At 34.9% G+C, this 25362-nt stretch overlaps 3 protein-coding genes across 9 annotated transcripts; 1 reads left to right on the forward strand and 2 right to left on the reverse strand.

The window, feature by feature from the left end:
* Positions 1-1721: 1721 nt before the first annotated feature.
* LOC133795518 (uncharacterized) lies at positions 1722-17192 on the forward strand. Of its 7 annotated transcripts, none has more exons than XM_062232979.1 (8): positions 1722-2226; positions 3225-3304; positions 3623-3685; positions 3856-4000; positions 14607-15461; positions 15540-16277; positions 16361-16863; positions 16945-17192. In XM_062232979.1, exons 5-8 carry the CDS (start codon positions 14607-14609, stop codon positions 17084-17086), a joined length of 2238 nt encoding a protein of 745 aa, XP_062088963.1. In that variant the 5' UTR covers positions 1722-2226; positions 3225-3304; positions 3623-3685; positions 3856-4000; the 3' UTR covers positions 17087-17192. The 7 variants fall into 7 exon arrangements, 5 of the variants coding, with proteins under 5 accessions (XP_062088963.1, XP_062088955.1, XP_062088960.1 ...); XM_062232971.1 differs by having other exon boundaries at positions 3242-3304; XM_062232976.1 differs by lacking the exon at positions 3623-3685.
* Positions 9974-12811, reverse strand: LOC133795544 (uncharacterized). Its single transcript, XM_062232998.1, has 3 exons — positions 12303-12811; positions 10517-10755; positions 9974-10414 (listed from the first exon to the last, which is right to left on the reverse strand). The coding sequence occupies exons 1-3, from the start codon at positions 12765-12767 to the stop codon at positions 10165-10167; spliced, it is 954 nt and encodes a 317-aa protein (XP_062088982.1). The 5' UTR covers positions 12768-12811; the 3' UTR covers positions 9974-10164.
* A 379-nt stretch (positions 17193-17571) lies between the features above and the next one.
* Positions 17572-19908, reverse strand: LOC133817748 (uncharacterized). The gene is made up of 2 exons (XM_062250345.1): positions 19587-19908; positions 17572-19538 (listed from the first exon to the last, which is right to left on the reverse strand). The coding sequence occupies exons 1-2, from the start codon at positions 19906-19908 to the stop codon at positions 17572-17574; spliced, it is 2289 nt and encodes a 762-aa protein (XP_062106329.1).
* Positions 19909-25362: the final 5454 nt, after the last annotated feature.

Below are 25362 nucleotides of genomic sequence, written 5' to 3' on the forward strand. Positions count from 1 at the left end.
CATAAGTTTCCAGCTGTCCTTGAAGGATATAGTGATGCATACTGGATCACTCTGTCAGATGACTACAAAGCAACAAGTGGCTATATTCTTAGTATAGCTAATGGAGTTGTTTCAAGGAAATCAGAGAAACATACTATTTTAGCTCAATCCACCATGGAGTCTAAAATTATAGCACTAGCTACTTCTAGTGAAGAAGCAGGTTGGTTGAGAAGCCTGCTAGCTGAGATCCTTTTATGGGAAATACCGATACCAGCTGTGTTGATTCACTGTGGTAGTACCGCAGCTATTGCAAAAATTAAGAACTACTATTACAACGGTAAGAGACGACAAATACGTCGTAAGCACAACACTGTTAGAGAGTTCCTCTCAACAAGAATTGTTAGAGTGGATCATGTACGCACTGATGATAATTTAGGAGATCCTTTGACGAAAGGATTAGCTAGGGAGAAAGTCCATAAAACATCGAAAGGAATGGGACTACTGCCCTTATAATAATGAGTCACTCATAATGGTAACCCAACCTAAAGGCTGGAGATCCCAAGAATTGTGTTCAATGGGTAATAACAAGTTGTGAAGTAATATTTGTTGGATCATGCTATTTTCTTTAAGTAAATAGAAGCATGAAGTCTTGAAGCAATAAACAGATTAGTTAATAGAAACTCTTAATGAGATCTATACTCTATGTGGAGTGGAGTACCTAGCTACATAAGTACTCTTGATAGACTCACCCATGTGAATGTGGAAGTGGGGCAGCTTTCTATGGAATTTTGGACAATATTGTTAGAGCATTCACTATACTGGGATAGACTTTATGACCATTAATACAAAGACTTTTGACTACACTCTGGAAAGGTTGTGTGTGGTTTGATGTCAGAGATGGAGTTCAAGACTTTGTGTCACTCTGGTGTAATCTGAATTGTTCTCACTATCACTACTACAAAACAGGGTTTTCCCAATACCCAACCACGACAGTAAACAACTCTGTTGATTGTCGTAATTGCTTAGCGCGACTCTACGCTGATAGTTAAAAACTGTAGGCATAGAAACCAACGTCGACAATGAATAACTGTCACCGTTGCTTTTGACTGTCGCTATTGACCCCAACGCCAACAATTATTTCGAGACCTATGCCGATAGTTAAAAACTGTTATAGTTGACCCGAACGGCGATAGTTAATTCGAGACCAATGTCGACAGTTTAAAATTGTCACTATTGACATCAACGCCAACACTTAATAAAAAACTAATACCGACAGTTATAAAATGTCACCGAAATTCAAATAAAAAATCTAAAGATATAATTAATGAATAATTAAAATTTAAAAATAAAATAAATTATGTAAATATATATTTATAAAAATAATGTATTTATTAAAAACTTTTAAAATTAGATTTTTTTTGTTTCTAAATTTTTCATATTATTAATTTTAGTATTTATAATAATTTTTATATTAAAATTTAAATTAGTTATGATATATAAAATAATATATTTAAATTAACTTATATATTAAATTAGTATTGGTAAAAAAAACAAGTTGTTTTATTGATTGTTAAAATATTGTAAAATAATTTTAAAGTTTTTATAAATTTATTAGTTGTATATTTTTTTATTATTTAGGTTTAAAATATTAATTTTTTTATAAAGCAAACTCGACAGTCGGGCCGACAGGTATAAGATGTGGCTATTGGAAAGGGCAGCTATAATAAAAGTCGTTCAAAAAAACGGCGGAGGTTTTAAAAAAAATGAAAACAAAGGCGTGCCAAGTAATTTTTTTTAGTGAAGCCAAGTCCCGCCCCCCTAAAAAAAAGGAGAAAACCCTATAATATCATTTTCACTAAAGAGAATGACTGAGAGACTTTTCTTCTCCGGCCTGCCTGCCTGCCTTCCTCCTCTGCTCCTTTTCTTCTTCGTCTTTGCTCTTTGACTCTTCTTTCTTTCTTTCTTTCTCATCTCTCTGCCTTTCTTCTTTTTTCCATTCCGTTTGTCTCTTTCTCAATCACAGTCTTGCTAGAAACCGAGCCCCAACGCTCCAATCTTGAAGCAATCGACAATGAGAAACCTTGCTTGGTGTGTAGTTGCCAACATCGAAATATTAGCGGTCGTGGGTGTGCAGTCTCTACCTTATTTGCTGCCTCTGTAGACGCCGTTATTCTCTGTCTCAGCCTTGCGGATCTCGGATCGAAGTGCTTTGGTGGAATATGCCGGCTTGTTATATTGCTGGTTGAGGTATATTCTCAATCTCCCCTCCCATGAGGGTTTGATGAAGACTTGTAATTGTTAGATTTTTTTATATATGTACTTGAGTATGTATCGGTTCTTTTCTTTGACCTTTTTTTTTTCTTTTCTTATTAAGCTTTCTGGGTATGAGATTGTTGAGATCAGATTTTTTATCTTGTTGATTGTTATGGTTAAGTCTTTTATTGGTTTGTTAAGTTTCTGTTTGGAGGCCGGTGATTTCGGGGCTGGGTTGAGTGGGCCTGTTTAGCATATATACAGAGTCGAACACTTTGCACTCTGTTGCCAAATTAATTGATTGGTTCATTTTGGGGATTTTTTACGAGTTGTAGTGAATTTTGGTTTGGAAAAAAGCTTGAATGAGATATATTAATCAGAAGTATTTCAGTTTCAATCACAATATGATTTCTTTTAGTTGTGAATTTTTTGTTTTGTTTTGATTCTTATAAAGATCATTTTATCATGCATCTTTGTTGTTGATGATCTCAGATAGATATGTGATTGTTACACTATCCAGTATTATGCTGAAGAGACTTGCAGAGCTCTTGTGTCTTAGTATCCAGGGCGCTGAGAAGTATCTTTCATACATATATTTGTTTGAATTATTTGATGTTTAAGTTCTATCTCTTTTGTTAGGCAATATAAGCCTTTACTGTTCTTTCACGATCATTTTTAGGACATTTTTCTTGCTCCTCAAACTTTACTAGAATGGAAGTGTTGCGATGGACTAGTCCTTTGTTATTTTCTATTGCTTTATTGCGCACTTCCACAAGCTGACTACTAAAGTTGACTTTATTTTTGTCAAAGCACAACACTGTATGCAATTTCTTAATTAATTTTTCAATTATACCTGGAAATTAATTTTGATAACCATTTCTTTTGGTCATTAATTATTTGCATAAATGAAATGCTTCATTTTCTATGCTTTTGAGTTCTGAGGCAATATTTGCAGTCTGTTTATGGTGATAACTGATGCTTAATGCATTTAGTTCTTTAATGTTTCTAGTTCATTGGCACCCCACATTGGATGGCTCCAGAAGTTATCGAAGAAAGTCGCTATGATGGGAAGGTATCAGTACTTGTTTTTTTTAATAAATATTTTCATATTTTACTTTTGGCTATATTCTTAGTTCCCCTCATCATCTAGACATGAAGTACATGTTCACATAGATGTAGAGTCCAGATTCCCTGAGTTTCATGTTGCTTCTTTTAGAGAGTTCGTACTTTTTGTATGAGCAGAAGCTAAAGTCTCCTTTTTTTAATTGAAGTTCATGTGATACTTGGCCAAATTTGTCCTCCATCTGTCAGCTATTGCATGTTTTTTTGAAGCCCTCTGCCTCTTTGAGTGTTTTTTTGTTTAATTTTTTAATTTTGTTGCTTTCTCCAGGTTGATGTATGGGTGCTTGGTGTGTCTGCAATTGAAATGGCAGATTTAATTTCTAAAGAATATGTAAATTATTTCAATTCACTAGAAAAAATTAAAAACAGACCAGATTCTTAGTGTTTTAAATGGTTTACTTATTCACTGTTCTATCCTTTCTTTCTTTAAAGTGGTTGGGGGGTAAATTTTTTTACAAGTTCCTAATATTGTGTATGACATTAAGTTGTTCTTTTTGGCAGATTTTACATTCTGTAGTTGCTACATTATATACTTCCAAGCTAGACTCGACCTGCTCTGAGCATTGTTGGTGCTGAGAAACCAGTAATATTTTGACAAATCCCCATTGAAAATTACTTCAAGGAGTTCTTTCTCGGAAGCTCGGTAGTAAGTCCCTGTATTAATGTTGAATTTGTTTTGCTGAGCTATATATTGATTCTATATAGATAATGTCATCAGTTTTGTTGTGCTAATTTTTCTTCTCTAATTAGTTATTATGTTGTAGAGTATAGTGGAATAATGGCAATGGATGTAGATATGCCATTTATAACTTAATTTTCTTGTAGTTTGTGTCATGGTCGATGAAACTGTCAAAAAACCTATGTAAGGAAATCCTTTTCTATATTATCCTTTAGGTAGCCAATTAGCTTCTTTGAAGTTTGAGTTGTGTTTGCTAATTAAAATATTTTTATTATGTATTGTGCTTTCATGTTATATGACACGGAAAAATGAAAAAGAACTTTAAGCCTAAAGTATTATCGTCCAAAGGTTAGTAATATTCAACTTTGTAAGATATAAGATTTAAATATAAGTATACTAACAAGTATATGCAATATACTTTATATTTGTGTATGTTAATAGTGCCGACAACAACCAGATTTCATATCTCACTAAATGATAGCATGCATGCTCAGTACCTATGTGAAGATATTTAATCATTTTTGGAACTTTGTATTTCTTTTATTAGAAATTGTTAGAACTAATCAAATATAAAATCAATCTAAAAAGTTATAGGTTGACTTAATTTAGCTTTTTGATGTGCATACTTTGCTAAATATTTATTTTATGACAAATTAGTTTTTTTGGAACTTTGCTTTATATTTATTTTGATGACAAACTTTTTTGGAACAATGTATTTTTTTTATTAGAAAGTGTTAGAACTAATCAAATACAAAGTTTTTTTTTATCAAGAAAAATGAATTCATTAAACACAAACCAAAGAATACAGACAAAGTCCACAGACTCAGACAAAAAACCGGACAAACCCAGCTACCATCAGTAGCTCAGCTGAATACCTCTGACTATCTTATAGTTAAAACAACTAAGTCTAAACATTATGTCTTTTTTGATCAAAACTATTACAGAGTTAACACTTTGAGAAAAGTGCTGAAACAGACATAAATTCCTATTAAGCCACAGGTGATACACGGTTGCTGAAAACACAGCAGCCACTAGCAAGGCATGAGAACCCCCCTTCATATCCTCAATCCGAGCAGTCCAAGCCGTGAAACTAAGAGGCCATTTGCACCGAACCCAAACTTGAATCTGCCGAACCACCTGCTGAGAAAAGAGGCACTCAAAAAATAAATGATTGTGATTCTCAGCTGCCATCTCACAAACCGGGCAAGAGCCAGATTCAATAACCATAGAAACTCTAATTAGATGATCTCTAGTTAAAAGCTTAGAGTTAACAACTTGCCAAGTGATAAACTTGTGCTTAGGAATGCTTAATCGATTCCAAACAAACTGATGGTACTTGGTCGGATTTTGGTGGATAAGCTTAGCATATAACAGCCCAATCCTAAACTTCCCATGATAACTCGCATTATCAATATCCTCCTGAGCAAACAAGTTACGCAAATGACAGAGTTTCTTCCAATACCAGCTAGTGTCTGTTTTTAGCTGGTAGTTCCAGAAAGCAGCCCCTTTTAAGTACACCGAATGAATCCATTTGACCCACAAAGTCTTTTGTTGATGGTTGATAGCCCAAATATACTTCCCAAGCAAGGCCTTGTTCCATTTAGGACCTTCACCAAAGCCCAAACCACCAAGGGATTTCGGCAAACACACAGTAGACCAAGAAGGAAGATGGAAATTACTCCTAGTCCCATTGTGTCCCCAGAGAAACCACATACATAATTTGTCGACTTCCTTAATGACACTTTGGGGCAAAAGAAAGATATTCATCCAATAGTTACGCAGCCCAAGAAGAACAGAAGTAATGAGCTGAACTCTTCCTGCATAAGAAAGGTGTCTACTAGACCAAGTGTGAAGACGGAGCTTAATCTTTTTCAAAATTTCACCACAGTCAGCCTCTTTCCATTTAGTAGGCCGCATAGTGATCCCCAAATATTTGAGAGGGAATGAACCTTCCTCAAACTGAAGCACTTCCTGTAACTTAGATTTTTCATGATCCGAGATACCACCAAAGAAAACTTGAGACTTGTTGAGATTAGCCGACAGACCCGAACTAGTACAAAAATCATCAAACACTTGCTTAATAACCTGAACTGAGTTAGAGTTAGCTTTGCAAAAAATCACTAAGTCATCAGCAAAGTATAAATTGATGATTTTGAGACTTTTACACATTGGGTGGAACCGAAAAACAGGTTGCATCGCTCCAAATTGAAGCTGCCTAGACAGATATTCCATTACTACAACGAACAGTAAAGGAGATATAGGATCTCCTTGACGAAGGCCCTTAACCCCTTGAAAACCCCCCTGCAGCCGCCCATTCAACATAAGGGTATACGAGGTACCCCTGAGGCAAACCATAATCCAATTTATAAACTTGGTAGGAAATCTAAAGCAGGTCAACAATCTTTCCAGAAACCCCCAATCAACTGTATCATACGCCTTGCTCAAGTCAATCTTCAAAACACATCTCGGGGAAGTGTTCTTCCTATTATAGTTCTTGATCAAGTCCTGCAAAATAAGTATGTTATGAGCCAATGATCTCCCATGAATAAACGCTCCCTGATTAGGATTGATTATAAATGGAAGAACTTCTGCAAGTCTACTGCAGAGCATTTTGGAGATGCACTTGTAAAGAGTGTTGCAACAAGCTATGGGGCGGTAGTCTACTGCTCTACTAGGAGCCTCAGTTTTAGGGACCAAAGTGATTACTGTTTTATTAATCTCAGAAGGCAGCTTCCCAGTGTTGAAAAAATCCAGCACTGCCAACGAGATTTCATCCCCAATTTGCTTCCATAAAACCTTGTAGAAAGTTGAGTTATACCCATCTAGCCCAGGGGACTTTGTACCCGGAATACTGAATATGGCTTTCTTAACATCAGCCTTAGTGAAGTCTCTGATTAAATCCATCTGCTTATCAATCTCCAAACAAGGTCCAACTGCCATGCATTCTGTTTTAACACAACCAGTAGCAGTACTAGAGCTGCCCATGAAACTCTTAAAATGATCTAAAAAATGATTCACTACTGAATTATAATCATCAATGATGTCCCCAGTATCATTAAGAAAAGAAACAATCCTATTCTCCTCTCTCCTTTTTTTAATGCAAGCATGAAAATAGGCCGTATTCTCATCTCCTTTTTGCAACCACGTCACTTTACTCCGCTGAATCAAGAAGCTTCTATACCTAGCATAGTGGATTTTATAATTGATAGCAGCTGTCTTTTCTGTTTCCTGAGCAAGGATATCAAAGGGAGATTCTTGAACTTTAGTTAAAGCCACTTGATAATCACCCTTAGCTTGATGGAACTGCTACTCAAGATCGCCAATCTCTGTACTGTTAAACTTCCTCAGAATATGCTTCAGGCGCATTAGCTTCTTAGTCACACCCCATAATCCTCTAGCTGTCATAGGTCTCAGCCAGCTGGTCATGATAGTTTCCTTAAAATTTCTGTGAGTGGTCCAACAGTTGAAAAATCTGAACGGTTGAACTCCTAAATTCCCAGCCAACAGAGTTTTAACAAGAAAGAAACAATGATCAGAATACACTTCCCAATGTAGTTTAGCGAGGGAGTGCATCTTACAGTCTATCCAACCTTCATTAATAAAAGCATGATCTATTCTAGAATAGACTCGATCACCCCCCTCCTGTTTATTAGTCCAAGTAAAGTTTGAACCAACACATTTAAGTTTAGCAAGATGAGAGCTAGCAAGCCAAGCATTAGAGTCAACTAACTCATTAGTTCCTATCTCCCTTCCCCCCACTCTATCATCAAAATCAAACACTGAGTTAAAGTCTCCAATAACCAGCCAAGGCAAGTTAAGAGTAGATAGAGATGATAAACCCCTCCACATTTCTAATCTCTCAGCTAACATACTGAACCCATAGACAAAAGTAACCACCACCTCCTGTTGTAAACCAGAAAAGCGCACCAGACAGTGAGTAAATTGCTGGTGAACCAGCAGCACTCGAACATTGACAAAGGACCTCTGCCACAAAACCAGAATTCTTCCCTCTGAAACCGGGCTAGTGAAACAATCCTAGCCAATCATCACCTTAGACATCATGTCTTGAACCTTATCACCCTTGAGTTTATTCTCTAGCAGAGCACAAATACGAACTTTATTCACCTTTAAGAGACGCAAAATAGCTTGCTGTTTGTCCCTCTTATTCAAACCCCTCACATTCCAGCAAAAGATGTTTGTACTATCCATCTGCAAAGGAGTCAAAAGGAACCCTACTCATCTCCCCTGTCACCTGTTCTTGAAGCACTTTAAAAACATTTTTATCCCTGTCCAACTGTGAGCTTACTGTCTTACTTTTACTCTTAGATGTCCCAATCTTCCTAGGCACTTCCCAATTTTCCTTGTTAGCTGGAGACCGAGCTAGATTTGTACTCTGAGCCTTATCCTGAACTACAACCTCACCAGTCCCAGTTACCATAGATGTACTCTTTGGCCCTATCGCAACCTCATGAGACTCAGATGTCTCACCAAGTGTTATCGTTGCAGCCTCGGCACCAGAAACAGGAGAGGGCAATTTTGGATCTAGTTTGTTCTTAGAAACCCAAACTTTTGTATCACTTTTCTTGCATTCAGCAGCATTATGTCCATAGCCCTTACATGTTGAGCACTTAATGGGGAGCCATTCATATTCCACAAATTGTTCCTGGAGCTGACCACGTTCATTAATCAAATACAAAGTTAATGTTACCAATATTGATTTAATTTAATTTTTGATGTGCATTCTTTTAATGCAATTGTTGCATTAATTTTGAAATTAGGTGTATTGACAACATATCTACAATGCTTTATGGTGGGGAAACTTTGCGAGAGTTAGAAATTTTCACCATAGAAAGCCAATCAAAATAATTATTAACTGTAGGTGTTGCCAGCATGGCGAGATTTAATAACTGTCGGCATTGTTAGAAACAGTGATACCTAATAATTGTTGGTGTTGCCAGCAACGATGACACCTAATAATTGTCGGCATAGTTACCCCTATGCTGGCATAAGCAAATACGACAGTTAGTTGACTGTCGTCGTTGTTCAATAGTGATAGTTAAAAACTGTCGGGAAAGCTCATTTTTGTAGTAGTGTATACAAGTGTTCAAGTGGAAGGATACTTTTGTTTATGTACAATTTTATATAGATTATGATATTGCTTGAGAAAATATTTAAAAAAAAATTCAAGGGGGGATTGTTGGTACTTTTGACCTATATGAATTATTTAAAAATAATATTAAAAGTAGAAAAATTTCTTTTGTGTGTTAAAAGAAAAAGAGTCCCATATGGATTTGGAATACTCTTTTAAGGTTGTATATTTAGTGGGAGCTTTATTCTTGGGGATGCGTTCCAAGCGGTGCCTAGTTTTGTGTGTATAGGTGAGGAGATACACACTTGACCATTACACATCCGCGCGTGCTGCCACCATTGTCTGTCGGACTGGAGCTTCTTGGTTGGTATGGAGTGACATTTATTATTTTTGTTGAAAAATATTTTAAAAAAATAAATAACTTTTAATTTATTAATTAACTTATTGAAAGAAAATGTTTATTAATAAAATTAGTCAACAAGAGAATGAGTTATTCCTATTTTCTCTCCCATTTTGTTGTGAACGTGAACCACGACTTTCTCCACATCACGAACGTTTTCTTTTACCATTAGTTTGATAGAAAGACAGATCAAATGGATGAAACGATATTCTCAATTTTCTAAACCAAATATTTTTTTCTACGTAGAATGATGTTCTTTAGTGTATAAGGATCCTAAGACAGAGATGATTTTGGCTGTTTTATCCTGGTATGACATGGTTGATAAGCTGCCTTGCACAATTTGAAAAGAGTCGTGAAAAGTCTTAAAAGAAAACTATTAAGCGTTTGACTCAACCCAGAAAGTTCATTAAGTAAATTCATTCATTTTTTAATTTCTGCAGCAACAATGATGTATTACACAAAATGCATTGTAAACTTAAACAATATTAAAATTGTTTTTTGGAACTTTAAAAGCCCAAAAATATCATATTCAGTACTTATAAATTATTCAACAAACAACCGTAAAGAAAGTTAAACATATTCTTATATCATCATTTATGAAATCATGCGAAATGTAGACGAGAAAAGACAGACAAAGAGGTATCAGAATTTGGTGATGAAATCGAAAATGTGTTTAGAGATGTCATGTGGCTTCTCTTGATTGATGAAGTGAGCAGCTCCTTCAACAAGGACAACTTGGTCCAAAGCAGGCACGTCTTTCTTGAGACCTTCTTCACTGTATATGTACTGCTTCATACCAGTAAAATGATAAGTAAGATCAAGATCCCCTATTATGAACTTCGTTGGCACTTTCACCGTTGCTCCTGACCATGGTGCTGTCAAACTCCACGTTCTGTAATATATATATATATAATTGCATTTAATGTTATAATTAATTAAGTACCTAATTAATATCAAACGTAGCATATATTACTATTAGATTCAATTAACTTACAGGTTCAAAGCTCGGTAGTAGTTCAATCCTCCAGTAAAGCCAGTGTGGTTGAATTTAGTGGCAAAGTGGTTGATGTCTTCTTGAGATAACCAACAAGGCAAAGAGGGTGGGTCTTCGTATATTCCTCTAAATCCTATTTGTTTAGGGATCAATGGAGGCTTTGGATTTCGATTTGCAAGGATTCTCGTAAATACTTTCACTGTGTCCGACGAAAAATCTTCCTCTGCTTCTCCAGGTATCTGTACATGTACACAACAATTCTGAATTCATTCATTCTCATTCCTTAATATCTATTTTTGAAATACGAAAATATTTTGGGTTATTAAATGAATTGATGCAAAGTGGACTTTCCTCAAAATTATTACGTCACACGTTAATATAATTATTCTTATACTACTACAGCCTTACCAAAACCTTTATAACGATATATTTAATTAAGTGAATTCTACATTATGTAGCTGACCGCGAAAGCCAATTTTGTCTTCTTCACCAAAACAATGAATATAATAAGGCCTTGTATTATTTCGCTTAGCACACCAAATATGAGCAATAATATTCATAATTATTGATTGAAATTCCCCCTAACAAAACAAATCTATATTAGTGCCAAAAAAAAGGCAAATATATATCTATAAATATTTAGAGCCATTGATTCCCAAATCACGTAATTATTCAAATTTTTTCCTTAGTTGCTATTAATAAGTTATCAATTTTTTTAATTTACTTTTGACATTGTTACTGGCAGCTAGCTCAATTTCTAATTTCTTTTTTTCATTTTCTAATGAACTTGTGAATTTCTTTGAAAAACTAATATTAAGAAACTAGTATTCAAACTCCCTTGAATTTTTTTTTTCATGGCCCCCATCATCTGCACTCAAATTTTACACAAATTTATATAGAATTTTTTTACCACAGCAATTTGTATTTAAAAAGAAACTAACTACATTAAAAGATTTGCAAAATAAAATCGTTTTTAATGAATCTAAAAAAAATGTTAAATTTGTTAAAGAGAAAAAAAAAAATTAATATAACACTATATATTATGCTATAATATATAATAACAGTTTAAGATGTAAATTGATATAAAAAGTAAAATATCATTGATAGTTAATATATTGAATATTTTAAAAAATGTGTATTAAAGTCTATCATTAATGATAAAAAATATAATTATTGTTGTACCAAATTTGACATAATAATATAGGTATAAATTGGCACATCTTTTATATAAGTATAAATTGACACATCTTTTAGCATATTGTTAGAGGAATATTATTTAAAAAAATGTTAAAATATAACATTATATCACAAATTTAGCATTCTATTAGACATGCTTTGAGTATGTGTAAAATTTTGGTGCTTATTTGAAAAATATTTTATTTCCAAACATAAGTATCAAATCATTTTCGTTAAAAAACAAAATTATATCCTTTGAAGGTTAGAGGATTAGAAATATAGAACTTAATTATTGAAATTAAAATTTAAAACAAGTTTTGTAGTCGGAGGTGCAAATTCAACCAATTAAAAATAAAAAAAAACTAAAATTCTAATATGAATCAAGATTATATTATGGGTTTTTAAAATAAATATGTTATAAGTTTCTTTGTTCTTAGTGTTGATTTAAAAAAATAAATAAAACAATACTTTACTGTAAAAAATTGAATAATTTAATTTTTAAAATTCTTTGGAACAGATATAAAAGAAAGTATTGAATAACGAAATTGGTACTGGCCTTAAAATATGGATTAAATTGCAATTTATGCTGGAAATTTATATGTAAAATCACCTGAAACCTGCACATGTAGAAATCATCACCAAGTGCAGCCCTGAATTTTTCCACAAAGTTAATGGCAGGGTCCCTTCGAAAGAAGGGAACACTGAGATTTACCAAGGCCTTGATCCTGTCAGGCCTAAACAAGCAGAAGTACCAGGCGATTATGGCCCCCCAGTCATGGCCCACCAAGAACACCTGATCAAGGCCCAGATGGTCCAAAAGGCCCACTAAATCTCCCACGATGTGGAGCGCCGAGTACGACTCCGGCGATGGGGGAGCGTCCGTGTCACCGTAGCCTCGGAGGTCAGGAGCGATAGCGCGATAGCCGAGAGAGGATAAGGATAGCATCTGGTGGCGCCACGAGTACCAGAGCTCAGGGAACCCGTGCAAGAACAGGATCGCCGGACCGGTCCCAATGTACGCCACGTGCATGTTTATGCCGTTGGTACGAACCGTCGTGTGCTCTATCTTCTCCATTTCTATGCTACTGTACTACTGGAATAGATAGGAGTTGACAAAGAAAAGAAGAAGGATATGTATAAGTTTTTCTTGCGAGGATAAGTATATTTATATAAAGAGAGAGAGGCCAAGACGGCATTTTTATTTTTGTTTTATTCACAAGTAAAGTAAACTAGTAGGGTAACTACACTAAATAACCTTATTGAGTCCTATATTTATAACTCCAACTCTTAGTTAAAGTTTTTCACATTTTTGACTCTTTAAGACAAAATTACCCCTTTGTTAAACAAATAACTAGAAATGACCCTATTTCAGTTTCACTCTTCTCATCCCCTTCCCGTTGAAAACCCTCCCTCCCAAACCCAACTATCTTCCCGTCGAAGCTGCGGTGGTGTTGTCGTCTCCGGCCAGCACCCACCTCGTCCCACACCGATGCATGTCCTCCCAGTTGCATCATCATCTCCACATCCACCTTTTTTTCTTACCCATTTCGTTTTCAGCCCCTTTTACACTCTTCCTTCTCTCTCTCAAATCTACCACAACCCCCATCCCCTCCGCTTGCTCTCGACCCCACGAACCCACATTGCTGCCTCGCCGTGCTTCGCAGCCATATCGTCGAGCCCACGTCACCCGAGCCCAAGGTTTACAACACCTAAGACCCCACACTCCCCTTGCAAGCCCGATACCCTAGCCCAATGTATTGTTGTTGGGATCCCTTGTTGTTATATTATTTATGACTCCTTTGTTTATTTTGAATTTGTCATATTGATGCTTTGAGATTTGATGGTTGTGGTTGGAAACATGTTAGAAGAATGTAAGGTTTGGACTTTGGTTAAATTTCTAACTACTTGAGGCATGCTTTAATTGGGAAATAAGGAGTGAATTTAGTGTGAATTTGGTGTGAAGTGAAGTTGTTGTGAACCATATGTAATTTCAGTGTGAACAATGTGTGAAATTGGTGTGAACCATGTATGAAGTGAAGTTGGTGTGAACCATGTGTGAATTTAGTGTGAATAGTGTGTGAATTTGGTGTGAATAGTGTGTGAACGATGTGCGAACCATGTTTTGAAATTATGGTGAACAATGTGAGAATGATGTGTGAACCATGTGTGAATTTGGTGTGAATGGTGTGTGAACCATGTTCTGAACTTATGGTGAATAATGTGTGAATTATAAAAGGAAACTACACTAACTAACCCTATTATAAAACTGCACGGCCTCAATTTCTAGTGTGTATATATCTCTTTTTGTTTATTGTAATAAATTTATTAGCATATTATGTATGATATATAAGTGAAAATCAATTGTGGAAGGAACTTGTAACTCAAATGCACTAGTTTGTTATCAAATATATGAATGAGTATTATCAAATGCCAAACATGCTCAAAGTAGCTAAAGAATAGGTACCTTATTTATCTCCGTTGTTTTTAATTGAATCCTTATGGAGTGTGTACTTCACAACAATTTATGTTATTTTAATGTTTATATGTGAATTTAATTGAAAAACTAGTATCTTTTAATGATATAGAAAAACTCATTTGAAATATCATTTTATTTTTGCAGAATGTAAGTAATATTTTTTTAGGTTTTGGGTTTTTGATTGAAAAATATCTTAGCTCAAGCAAGACCAACAGTGGGATGGCTTATGGATTATCATGTGTATATATTTGTTAAATACTAACTTTGTTAGAATTTTGTGTGAACAGAGGTGAATTTAGTGTTAACTATGTCTGAATTTGGTGTGAATTATGTGTGAAGTTGGTGTGAATTTGGGTGAACCATGTGTGAACCGTGTGTGAAGAAAGTGTGAACATATCTGAGTTATGTATTAAGCGCTTATTTAATTTACTTTTTCAGATGTCACTCCTCATGCTTCCTACTGAAAGGCATTATCCAGCAAAGGCTGCGTATAGGAGAGGGAGCATTATGAGTACAATAATAACGAAGTTCACGACATTTGACTTGTTGGAACGAGCGAAACAGTCACCATTCAAGCAATTCTTCTTAGCTCCGCCTCTACAATATTCTGGAGTTATTATTCACCAGTTACTGGTTAGGAGAGTTGTTGGTAGAGGAAAGAACGAATACTGCTTGAATTTTAATATTTGTGGTCAGAATACAAGGTTTGGAATTAGTGAATTTGGTTTGATCACTGGATTGAATTGTGGAATTTCTCCGGATCAGGCAAAGTATAAAGAAATGACCAAGAGTAAAAGACTTCTCCAGACATACTTGAACAATAAAGAATGTTTGTCTTCTGAAGAGTTGGAAGATGGATTCAAAAGGTGTGATGTGAAAGAAGACGTATGGAAATTAGGTCTATGTTTTTTGGTAGACTCTCTTTTATTACCTAGTGAACCAAAGAAGAAATGCTTTATTGATGTCCTTTCCATGGTGGAAAATGAAGATGACTTCTTCAACTATCCTTTGGAGAGATTATCGTACGAGAAGACATTATTCGGCTTGACAAAAGATATGGAAAGGCTAAGGAATAAATACTTGAAGAATGTTGAGCAAAAGAGAAAAAGACCAGCACCTCAGTACACAATTTATGGTTATGCCATTGCTTTGCAATATTGGGCCTATGAAATTTTCACAAAGTTCTCTGCATTTGCTGATCAACAACCCCTTGCCTTTCCAAGAATGCTTAGCTGGTCAGCGCATAAAATGCTGAAAGAGAAAGATATTGAAGGTGTATTTAAGAAAAAAAGTGTAAGTCGTTAAGATTTTATTTGAGTTTGTGATTTATAAGTAATGTTTATACCTTATTAATTTATTATTTTGTTGCAGAATCTTGTGAAGGCCACGCTCAATCCAAGACCCGAAGAGAAAGAATTTCATGACTCTATTATTCAAGGACCAGATGAACTACTCATGGGACGTGTTATTAGCTTTGTAGACGATGATGTGGAATTGGAGTTTGAAAGGGAAGAACGTGAGGAATCTCCCACAAAGCCCGATGTAGCAGATGGGCATCGTCACGAGCAAGACCAGAAAGAGATACCAAGTCCAATTAACACCCACCACGAAAAGTTGTTAGTTGATATTGACACTTTGAAAAGTAACCAACAAAGAATGGAGGAGAAGTTGGATTATCTAATTGAATTAGTGCTCTCGCAACGTAAAGGTAGTAATTCTGAGGATTCATTATCAGATGAGCATCTTGCTTCACCACATCGTACATTTATTATGGAGCACGTTGTTGGAGAAGACAGCCCTAGCTATAAGGTGGTATCTCCTGAAGATATGACTAGGGTGGAATTCAAGAGAAGGAGGGTTCCAACGAAAAGAATTTTTGGTTCCGAGTTTACTGATCCAACTAGGAAGAAAAAGAAAGCAAAGACAATTGTAACTGATCCTTGTGAAATTAATCCCCTACAGCCATATGACGAAAAGCAAATGAGATGTTTTAAGAAATGGGTAATTGGTTTAAAAAAGAATGATAAGCCTATTTCTCTCTTGGCTGGTTCGTGCACAGCGAAATGGTTTATTCAGCTACTTACACCACGTACATGGCTGGACAGACTGGTAAGACTACTGAAATAATTTTTTTTTAAAAATATATATAATTTGAATGTGATGTATATATACTTATAATATTTGGCATGCAGCACATTGATGCAGCTTTAGGGTTGATGAAAGAACGAGTGTACACTTACAAGAAGACTTACTCCGAAAGATTCACCATCGTGGATTCTATGTTCCAACAGTTCTTCGAACCACATTGGGAACAATTCAACAAGAGGAAAATCAAATTAAGCTACATTTGGCCAAAAGAAGTGCTTGATTACTTGGTAGGTGATGATAACAATTTCAAAAGGAGTTGGAAAGACATTGATGATGTGTTTACCCCAATTAATTTTTTTGGGACACATTGGGTGTTGTTAGAGATATCATTGACAAGCTATCTTATAAAAGCTTATGACTCTGATATCACTGTGGTCTCCAACAAGGAGTTTGAGAATAAAATGAGCAGATGGGGAAAAATGCTACCATTTCTAATTCAATCCAGTGGGCTGTTAAGCCATAGGAAAGATGTCCAACTACAAGCAGAGAAAGTGCGTTTTGAGTTCACAAGACTTGGCACAGAAAAAGTGCCACAGACCAAAACTAGGTATAACTCTGTTAACCATATTTATATTGCAAATAATCACTATGGTCTTCCAATAATTAAAAAACTTTATTTCCTTTGCAGTGGCGATTGTGGGGTATATGTCATCAAACATCTGGAGTACTTGCTAGCCGAAAAACCGCTATCCGAAGTAAATGACGACAACATGGATTTCTTTAGAAAAAAGACTTGTGCAGATTTTTTTTACCATAACTTACAACCATAGTTGTCTTTTATTTAAATATATGTATCTTACTTTTGGATGTATGAAGAAACTATGTCAACTTCATCTCATTAAATGGTATTGAATGACTTCTTTTATTTCATCTTAATAGTGGAATGGATAAATCTTTGTCACTTTTATCTTATTAAGTTATGTGTGAATTGGGTGTGAATTAAGTGTGAATCAGGATTGAAATATGTGTGAATCGGGATTGAAATATGTGTGAATCAGGTGTAAACTATGTGTGAATTAGGTGTGAATTAAGTTTGAACCAGGTGTCAATTATGTGTGAATTATGTGTGAACCGCGTGTGAAATATGTGTGAATAATGTGTGAACTATGTGTGAATTAGGTGTGAATTAAGTGTGAATATGAATTAGGTGTGTCCGAAACAACAAACTTTAACACAAAAAGTCGTATTACTGAACCAATCTAAAATTTCAAATTCCGCAATTGAAGAGTACAAAGTAAAACAATAAAAGTACAAACTAAGCATGTCTAGACAGCGGGGGACAAACAGTGGTGCACGTCACTCGATTATGGTCCAGGACACCACATCTAGTACATCTATGTTGTTTGCTATTCTTCTCACCCTTTGATAAACGTCGTTTCTTCTTTGGACGACCAGCCTTCTGCTTCACTAAAGGAGGAGCTATCATCATACTTCCTATGTCATTTGGTATCACCCAAGATTCTTCATTACCCAGCGTATATACAGATCCACCATAGGATGACAACCATGCTTCAACTGTGTAGAATCTGGAGCATAAATTATATGGACTAATGCCACGTTGTCGAGCACCAGCTAGAGCATGTTCACAAGGAAGACCTGTCAAATCAAATCTTCTACAACTACATGTTTTCCTCCTCAGGTCGACATCTCCATCAAGATCACCATCCAATACTGTTATTTCATACTGACTAGACGGAAAAGGGAACGAGGTAGTGGACTTGTTTGCTAACTTTCGCAAATCAGCTTCCACTTCTGTGGCAAGAGGACCTGTAGTCGCTGATGCTGCAGTTCGACGCTTGAAAAACCATTTTTGTAAAGTGTGCCTCATAAATTCCATGAGACAAGTAATTGGCCACCCACGTGCCTCAGCAATGACATTGTTCCAGCTTTCGGCAATACCTGTAGTCATTAAATTATATCGATGACCAGGAAAGAAAGAACGAGCCCACTTTTCAAAACCCACTTGATTCTCTAAGTATTGAGCAATTGCAAGATCTTTGAATTTAATCTTCTCAAAATGGCGTAAAAACTCTCGCTTTCTATAAGCTTTCGCTGCAAGGAAGAATTCTTCATGGCAATGGTCAGTTTTGAACTTCACACGGATATTCATGCTAACATGATGTATACAAGCACTGTGGTGTGCCTCAGGAAAAATTTTAGTCAAGGCACTTGCTATACTAGTATGTCTATCAGACACGAATACTAGATTCTCCACTTCACCAATCGCTTCCTTCAACCTCAGTAGAAAATACAACCATGAGTCATTATTCTCTAAGTCAACTACTGAAAATGCAATTGGATATATTTGCTTGTTAGCATCTTGTCCCATGGCACATAACAAAGTACCTCCACACCGAGTAGTCAAGAAGGTTCCATCTACACATATAACTGGGCGAATGTATGTTTTAAACCCCATTATAGAAACACCTAAGGCCATGAAGCAATATTTGAAACTACCTTCATTGTCCATCTGCAAATGAGTAACAGTTCCAGGATTTTTTTGCTCCATCATGTATAGAAATGAGGGAAGTTTCTGAAATGATGATTCTGGTGTACCTCTTATGTAAGCCAATGCATGCTCTCGACACCTCCAAGCTTTAGCATAACTCATATGAACTCCATATGATAAACTCATATCTCTTACAATTGACCTTGGTTTGTAATTAACATTATCACCCTCAAATTTTCTCCTTATGACATGTCCAATAAGCCATGGGGATGCCTGACGGTGATCTTTATGTCGAACATCCAATGAACATGTGTGTTCATCGAAAAATTTACGAACCTCGAACATATTGGACTTAACCAATTTTGTAGCCCTCAACCTCCATTTGCATTTATCATCAACACATACTGTACACCATATATTTTTCGCAGACTTCTTTACTTTAAACTCAAAGTTTTTCTTTAATGCATAAAGATGGAGTTTCATCTTCAACTCTTGCTTGTTCTCAAATATTTGACCCTCTTTTATTTCCCATGAATTTATACTCGAAGAAGATGTCAGTAATTGAGCTGTTGAGGATGAAGTAGAGCCTTTTTCCCCTTGATTCAACAAAAGTGGAGTACTCCATAGATTATCTTCACCAACCTGTCTTACTTTACGACCTCTATTATTTGAGGAATCATGGCTCTTCAATACTTCATTGGAGGTTGACTGTTGTAAATTATGCTTCACAAGTACATCATTGCAGGTAGGCCTATCAATATTTTCATTATCATCTGAGCTTAATGCATCATTATTATCATCATCACAACTGTCTTCATTGCCATCAATGCAAAAATCATCATTCACTTTGGTTTCAACTGGAGGAATAGTATACAACTCATGTGTTTTAGTAACCAAAGGATCATTACTTCTCTTCTCTATAGTAGACACACATAGGGGTGTCCGATGATTGATAGATGTTCCTATCTCATCAAGAAAAAAAGAAACATCATCATCATTACTAATCAAAGATGGAGGGATACCTTTACTTCCAAAATGATAGATTACATTTAAGTCAAGATCAATACGAGACTTGTCAGCTCCGATTAAAGTATACAATTGATCAACAAGACTATTGTAAGTGATAGTCTTTGGCACCTTCATACCCTTGCTTTGTTTAGCACTAAATGACCAACCTTCGTTCAAAACTTGTTCCCACGATCCATTATATAACACCACAATATTTATATGTGTTTGACCTGTATAACATATGACAAAATGTTCGAAATCCAAAGGTTATTAGGTAAAACTAGCCAAAAGAAATAAGAAATAAATGTGTGAAGCAAGCATGTGTGAATCATGTGTGAAACGTGTGTGAACCGTGTGTGAACTGTGTGTGAACCCAGTGTGAAGTATGTGTGAACCAAGTGTGAATCATATGTGAACCAAATGTGAATCATGTGTTAAGTACTCGTGAACCAAGTCTGAACCAAGTATGAATCATGTGTGAACAAAGTGTGAATAATGTGTGAACAAAGTGTGAACGCAGTGACCTAAAACGCGAAAATGTGAACCAAGTGTGAACAAAGTGTGAATAATGTGTGAACAAAGTGTGAACACAGTGACCTAAATCGCGAAAATCATTCGAAAATTCGTCATCTCAACATAAAATTATTTCTTTTCATAGATTTTTTAGTGTATAGTAGTTCCAAATTTCCATTTAAACTATTACACAAGACACTCATAACCTATAAATAAAAAAAACTTACTCATTATCAAATCAAATGTTCAAACTTCTTCAAGTTTGAGAGAATCTTCAATCTTCTTCAACTTGGGTGAGAAGAAAAAAAAATTATGATAGATTACATCATTTTCCAAAGCTTCGTGAGAAGAAAAATTGTGATGATTTCTCTTTGATGATGATTTGAGAGAGAGGGAGAAGGAAGAGTGTTTATTCTCTTTATGAGAGAGAAGGAAGAGAGAGAAGGGGCTGAAGACGAAATGGGAAGGGAAAAAATGGGAGGAAGAAGCCTAATGTTAATAAGGGTAAGCTAGTCTTTTCACATGGGTATAAGGTTAAAAATATGAGAAACATTAATGTGGGGTTAGAATTAGTATTACCCTATAAAATAGGGTCATTTCATGGAGTTCCCCAACTAGTATTACAATTTTGTCTTTTCTTAGTTATTTTCACACGAACAAAAATATTCCTAAAAATAGAAACTAATCCTTCTCTCTTCTTCTTTTTCACGTCTCACTTCTGCATATATAACGTTATCTCCTCGCTTCTTTTCACATTCACAGTCTCGTTTCTCCTCTACTTATGTTTTTTAATCTTACTTTTGACTTATAAAGGTTGGTTCGTTGTCAATGGCGAAGCGAGCTGGGTGGCAATGAGTCTCCTAATTTTTCTTTTTCATATTTTATATAATATATATCTGTAAAATCATTTATTGGCATATTTGACAATATTGACAAAATTAATTAAATGAGTATTTCAAAATGGGTAGTTTCTTGTTTTGTAATATTGAGTGGTATTTTTCGAAATGGGTAGTTTCCTGTTTTATTGTGATATGTCTTTCTATAATCAGATTATTATATATGTTAATAAAATAAATATATAATTTCCTATAAAAGAATATCTTTTCTTGAAATGGAAATTATTGGTATTTATTTTATTTTTTGATCTGATTTATTTGTCCAGAAATCGTGTACAGCTTGCAGAGAAAATGTATATATTGTTTCCTTATTTATTTAGGGAAACTGGGTTTAAAAACTGTCCAGGTTCAATGAATCTGTTTGAACGGATTGCCAGTCTGTTTGAACAGATTCTGACTTTCCTGTTTTGGAAGATTTTCCATTTATTGGCTGATTGGTTTCTGATTTGTTTTCGACGACCTAAAGGGGTTCTGAAAAGTATATAATCATCCTTAGGTCGTTGGCTTTTGAATATCTCTCTTGGTGTATTATTTTCAAATATTAGAGAGACTTTTTATTATGTGAAGAACTTGAGTCCAGCAAGTTCTTAGTGGTTTATTACAGTGTACATCTGTATTGTTTTCTTTGTGTTAATTGTGCAGGTTGAACACACTTGGACATTGGTCATCAAGCTTCGGGAGAAGTCTTGTTCGTGAGTCACTTTTCGGGAGGAAAAGTGCAAGTGTTATGATTTGAAAGGAGTTCAAGATCTTAGCACTTCAGAAATTTGATTAGGAGTTTAGATTACAACAGTTGCGACAAATTCAAGAGGGAGTCTTTATTCGTACAAGTCAATTTGGTTTTGTAATCGTTTAGATATTCTTCTAATAAATTTCATTCTCTGGGCGTGGCCTCGTGGACTAGTAGCAATCTGCAAAGATTGCTGATACTTTGTAAAAATTCGTGTGTTCTTTACTTTATGTTCGTTTTTATCTTCTAGTCACAAACTGTTTAAACATATCTGGTTTCTGTTCAAACAGTCTTTGTGTCTGTTTAAACATTTCTATAACAGTTCAACAATTAATTATTTAATTTGAATAATTAAGTTGGTAATCATAAAAAAATGGAATTTTAATTGGTATCAGAGCGGTTCACTAAACTCTTAGTGAGATCTTGTGGTTATTTTCCGTTTGATTTGTTTTGTGTGAAATGTCTTTCTTTGCAGAAGGTAGTTCGGTGTCTCGACCTCCATTGCTAAATGACTCAAACTATCCATATTGGAAAGTTAGGATGAGAGCTTTTATAAAAGCTCAAGATGAGAAAGCATGGAGAGCAATTTTGTCTGGATGGTCACCTCCTACTGAAAAAGGTGAAGATGGAAGCACAATTGTAAAATCTGAACTTATTTGGGATACAGAAGAAGAAAAATTATCCAGCTATAATAATAAAGCTCTTCACGCCATATTTAATGGTGTTGGAGAAAGTTTTATAAAACTTGTTTCCACATGTGTCTCGGCTAAAGATGCTTGGACAATTCTTCAAACTCAGTTCGAAGGAACTATAGATGTTAAAAGGTCTAGATTTATTATGTTACAAACTAGGTTTGATGACCTTAGAATGTCTGATTCTGAAACACTATTTGAATTTTATGAGAGATTATCTGATATTCCTAATGAGTATTTTGCACTTGGTGAGAAACTTGATGATTCTGTTCTAGTTAGAAAAATCGTTCGAGTTCTTCCTGACAGGTTCAATGTTAAGCTCACTGCTATGGAAGAGGCAAAAAACTTCAGTACTCTGAAGGTAGAAGAATTGATGGGGTCACTTCGTACCTTTGAGTTAAATCAAAAGATTCGTCAAAAAGACAAGCCAAGTACTTCCAAAGAAAAGGAGAAAACCATAGCTTTCAAGAGCATTGAAAAGGAAGTCTCAGATGATGAAGATGGTGATAATGAAATGGCAATGCTTGCAAAGAATTTTCGAAAATATATGAATAAGATAGGAAACAAGAAATTCAATGGCAAGATGTCAAAAGGTAATCCTTCTTCTCTTAAACCTTTTCAAACTAATAAAAAGGGTATTCCGTGCAGGGAATGTGAGGGATTTGGTCACATCCAGTCTGAGTGTGCAAACACTTTGAAAAAGAACAAAAAAGGTATGATTGCTACTTGGAGTGATAATGACTCTGAAAGTAGTGAAGATGAGGAAGGTAATGTCGCTCTCACTTTTATTTTACCTGTTTCTAAATCTAAAAATGAAAAAATTGTTTGCTTAAATAATGTTTCAAAAGATGAAGAAAATTCTGATAGTGATGAATCTGAATTGAATGATGAGTCCTTGAGTGAATCTTACAAAAGAATGTATGAATCATGGGTAAAAGTGTGTTTTGAAAATCGGTCATTGGTAAACAAAAATAAAGATTTATCCTTTGAAATTAAACAACTTATTGATTTAAATGAAAATTTTGAAAAAGAAATAATTTTAAAAAATGTTGAAATTAATAAGTTGTCTAAAGATTTGGATACTCTTGAGAAAAATGTTAGAATGCTTAACCCTGGTTCAACTGTTTTTGAGAATATACATAATTCAGGTCAAAGAAGTCATGTGGGACTTGGTGCTTCAAGTTCTCAAAAATCAAAGAAAAATGTCTTTATCTCGGCTGGGATGCTATCGTCTGATGTTCCTGTGTCATCCTCACTGAAATCTGTTGTACCCGGTACTCGGATTGTTCCAACAGAAAGGACACAGTCAGCAGGTAAATTCAATGGTAAGTTTGAAAAATTCATTCCAATCTGTCATTTTTGTGGTAGGAAGGGTCATATTCGTCCTAAGTGTTTTACTCTTATGAATTTTGCCAAAAATGAATATTTTGAAAAATTCAATTATTTTGATAATTTCAAAAGAGTAAAAAAGGAAAATGTTGAATCAAAGAAAATATGGATCAAAAAGAATAATTGTTTTGCTGGTTTTACTAGTGAATATGATAGATTTGCTTCTTCATATTTTTGGTATTTTGACAGTGGTTGTTCAAGACATATGACAGGTGATAAGTCAATTCTTACAGACATAAAACCTATGCATTGTGGGTCTGTTACTTTTGGCAATGGAATTGAAGGTAATGTTCTTAGTATGGGTACTCTTAACTTTGAAGGGTTGCCTAGAATCAAAAGAGTGTTACTTGTGGAAGGTCTTAAAGCTAATCTTCTAAGCATAAGTCAAATTTGTGATCAAGGTTATACTGTTAACTTTGATAAAGAGAATTGTTTTGATTTAAACAAAAATGGTGAGAATATTCTTGAAGGCTATAGATCTAATGACAATTGCTACACTCTTTTGCCATCTATTATGTGTCAATCTGTTATGAGTAATAACACTGATATGTGGCATTCTAAACTTGGTCACATAAATTTCAAAACCTTAAAAAAATTGTCACATGCAGGGAGTGTTCGTGGTTTACCTAAGCTAGGTAAAGAATCTGATGGTAAGTGCAAGAGTTGTCAACTTGGTAAGCAATTAAAAATTACACATAAAAGTGTTTCTGACATAAACACTTCGAAAGTTTTAGAATTGCTTCACATGGATCTTATGGGTCCAATTCAAATTGAGAGTTTAAATGGGAAAATGTATATTTTTGTTTGTGTGGATGATTTTTCTAGATATACTTGGGTGGATTTCTTGAAAGAAAAATCTGACACTTTTGATGCCTTTAAAATTCTTTGCTTAAAATTAAAAGTTGAAAAAGATTGCAACATTGGAAAAATTGTTCGTATAAGAAGTGAGCATGGTAAAGAATTTGAGAATTCTGTCTATGATGATTTTTGTAAGTCTGCAGGTATCTCTCATGAGTTTTCAGCTCCCAAAACTCCTCAACAGAATGGAGTTGTAGAAAGGAAAAACCGCACTCTTCAAGAAATGGCTAGAGTGATGCTAAATAGCAAAAAATTGACCAAACGGTTATGGGTAGAAGCAATTAACACTGCTTGCTATATCATAAATCGTGTTTTTCTTCGTCCAGGTACATCTAAAACATCTTATGAAATTTGGAAAGGTAAGAAACCAAGTGTGGCTTACTTTCATGTGTTTTGGATGTGTTTGTTACATTTTGAGAGATAGAGAAAATCTTGGTAAATTTGATGCTAAGAGTGATGAAGGTGTTTTTATTGGATACTCCACTAACAGTAGGGCTTATCGTGTGTATAA

The sequence above is a fragment of the Humulus lupulus genome, chromosome 1 (assembly GCF_963169125.1).
Source record: "Humulus lupulus chromosome 1, drHumLupu1.1, whole genome shotgun sequence".
NCBI lineage: Eukaryota > Viridiplantae > Streptophyta > Magnoliopsida > Rosales > Cannabaceae > Humulus > Humulus lupulus.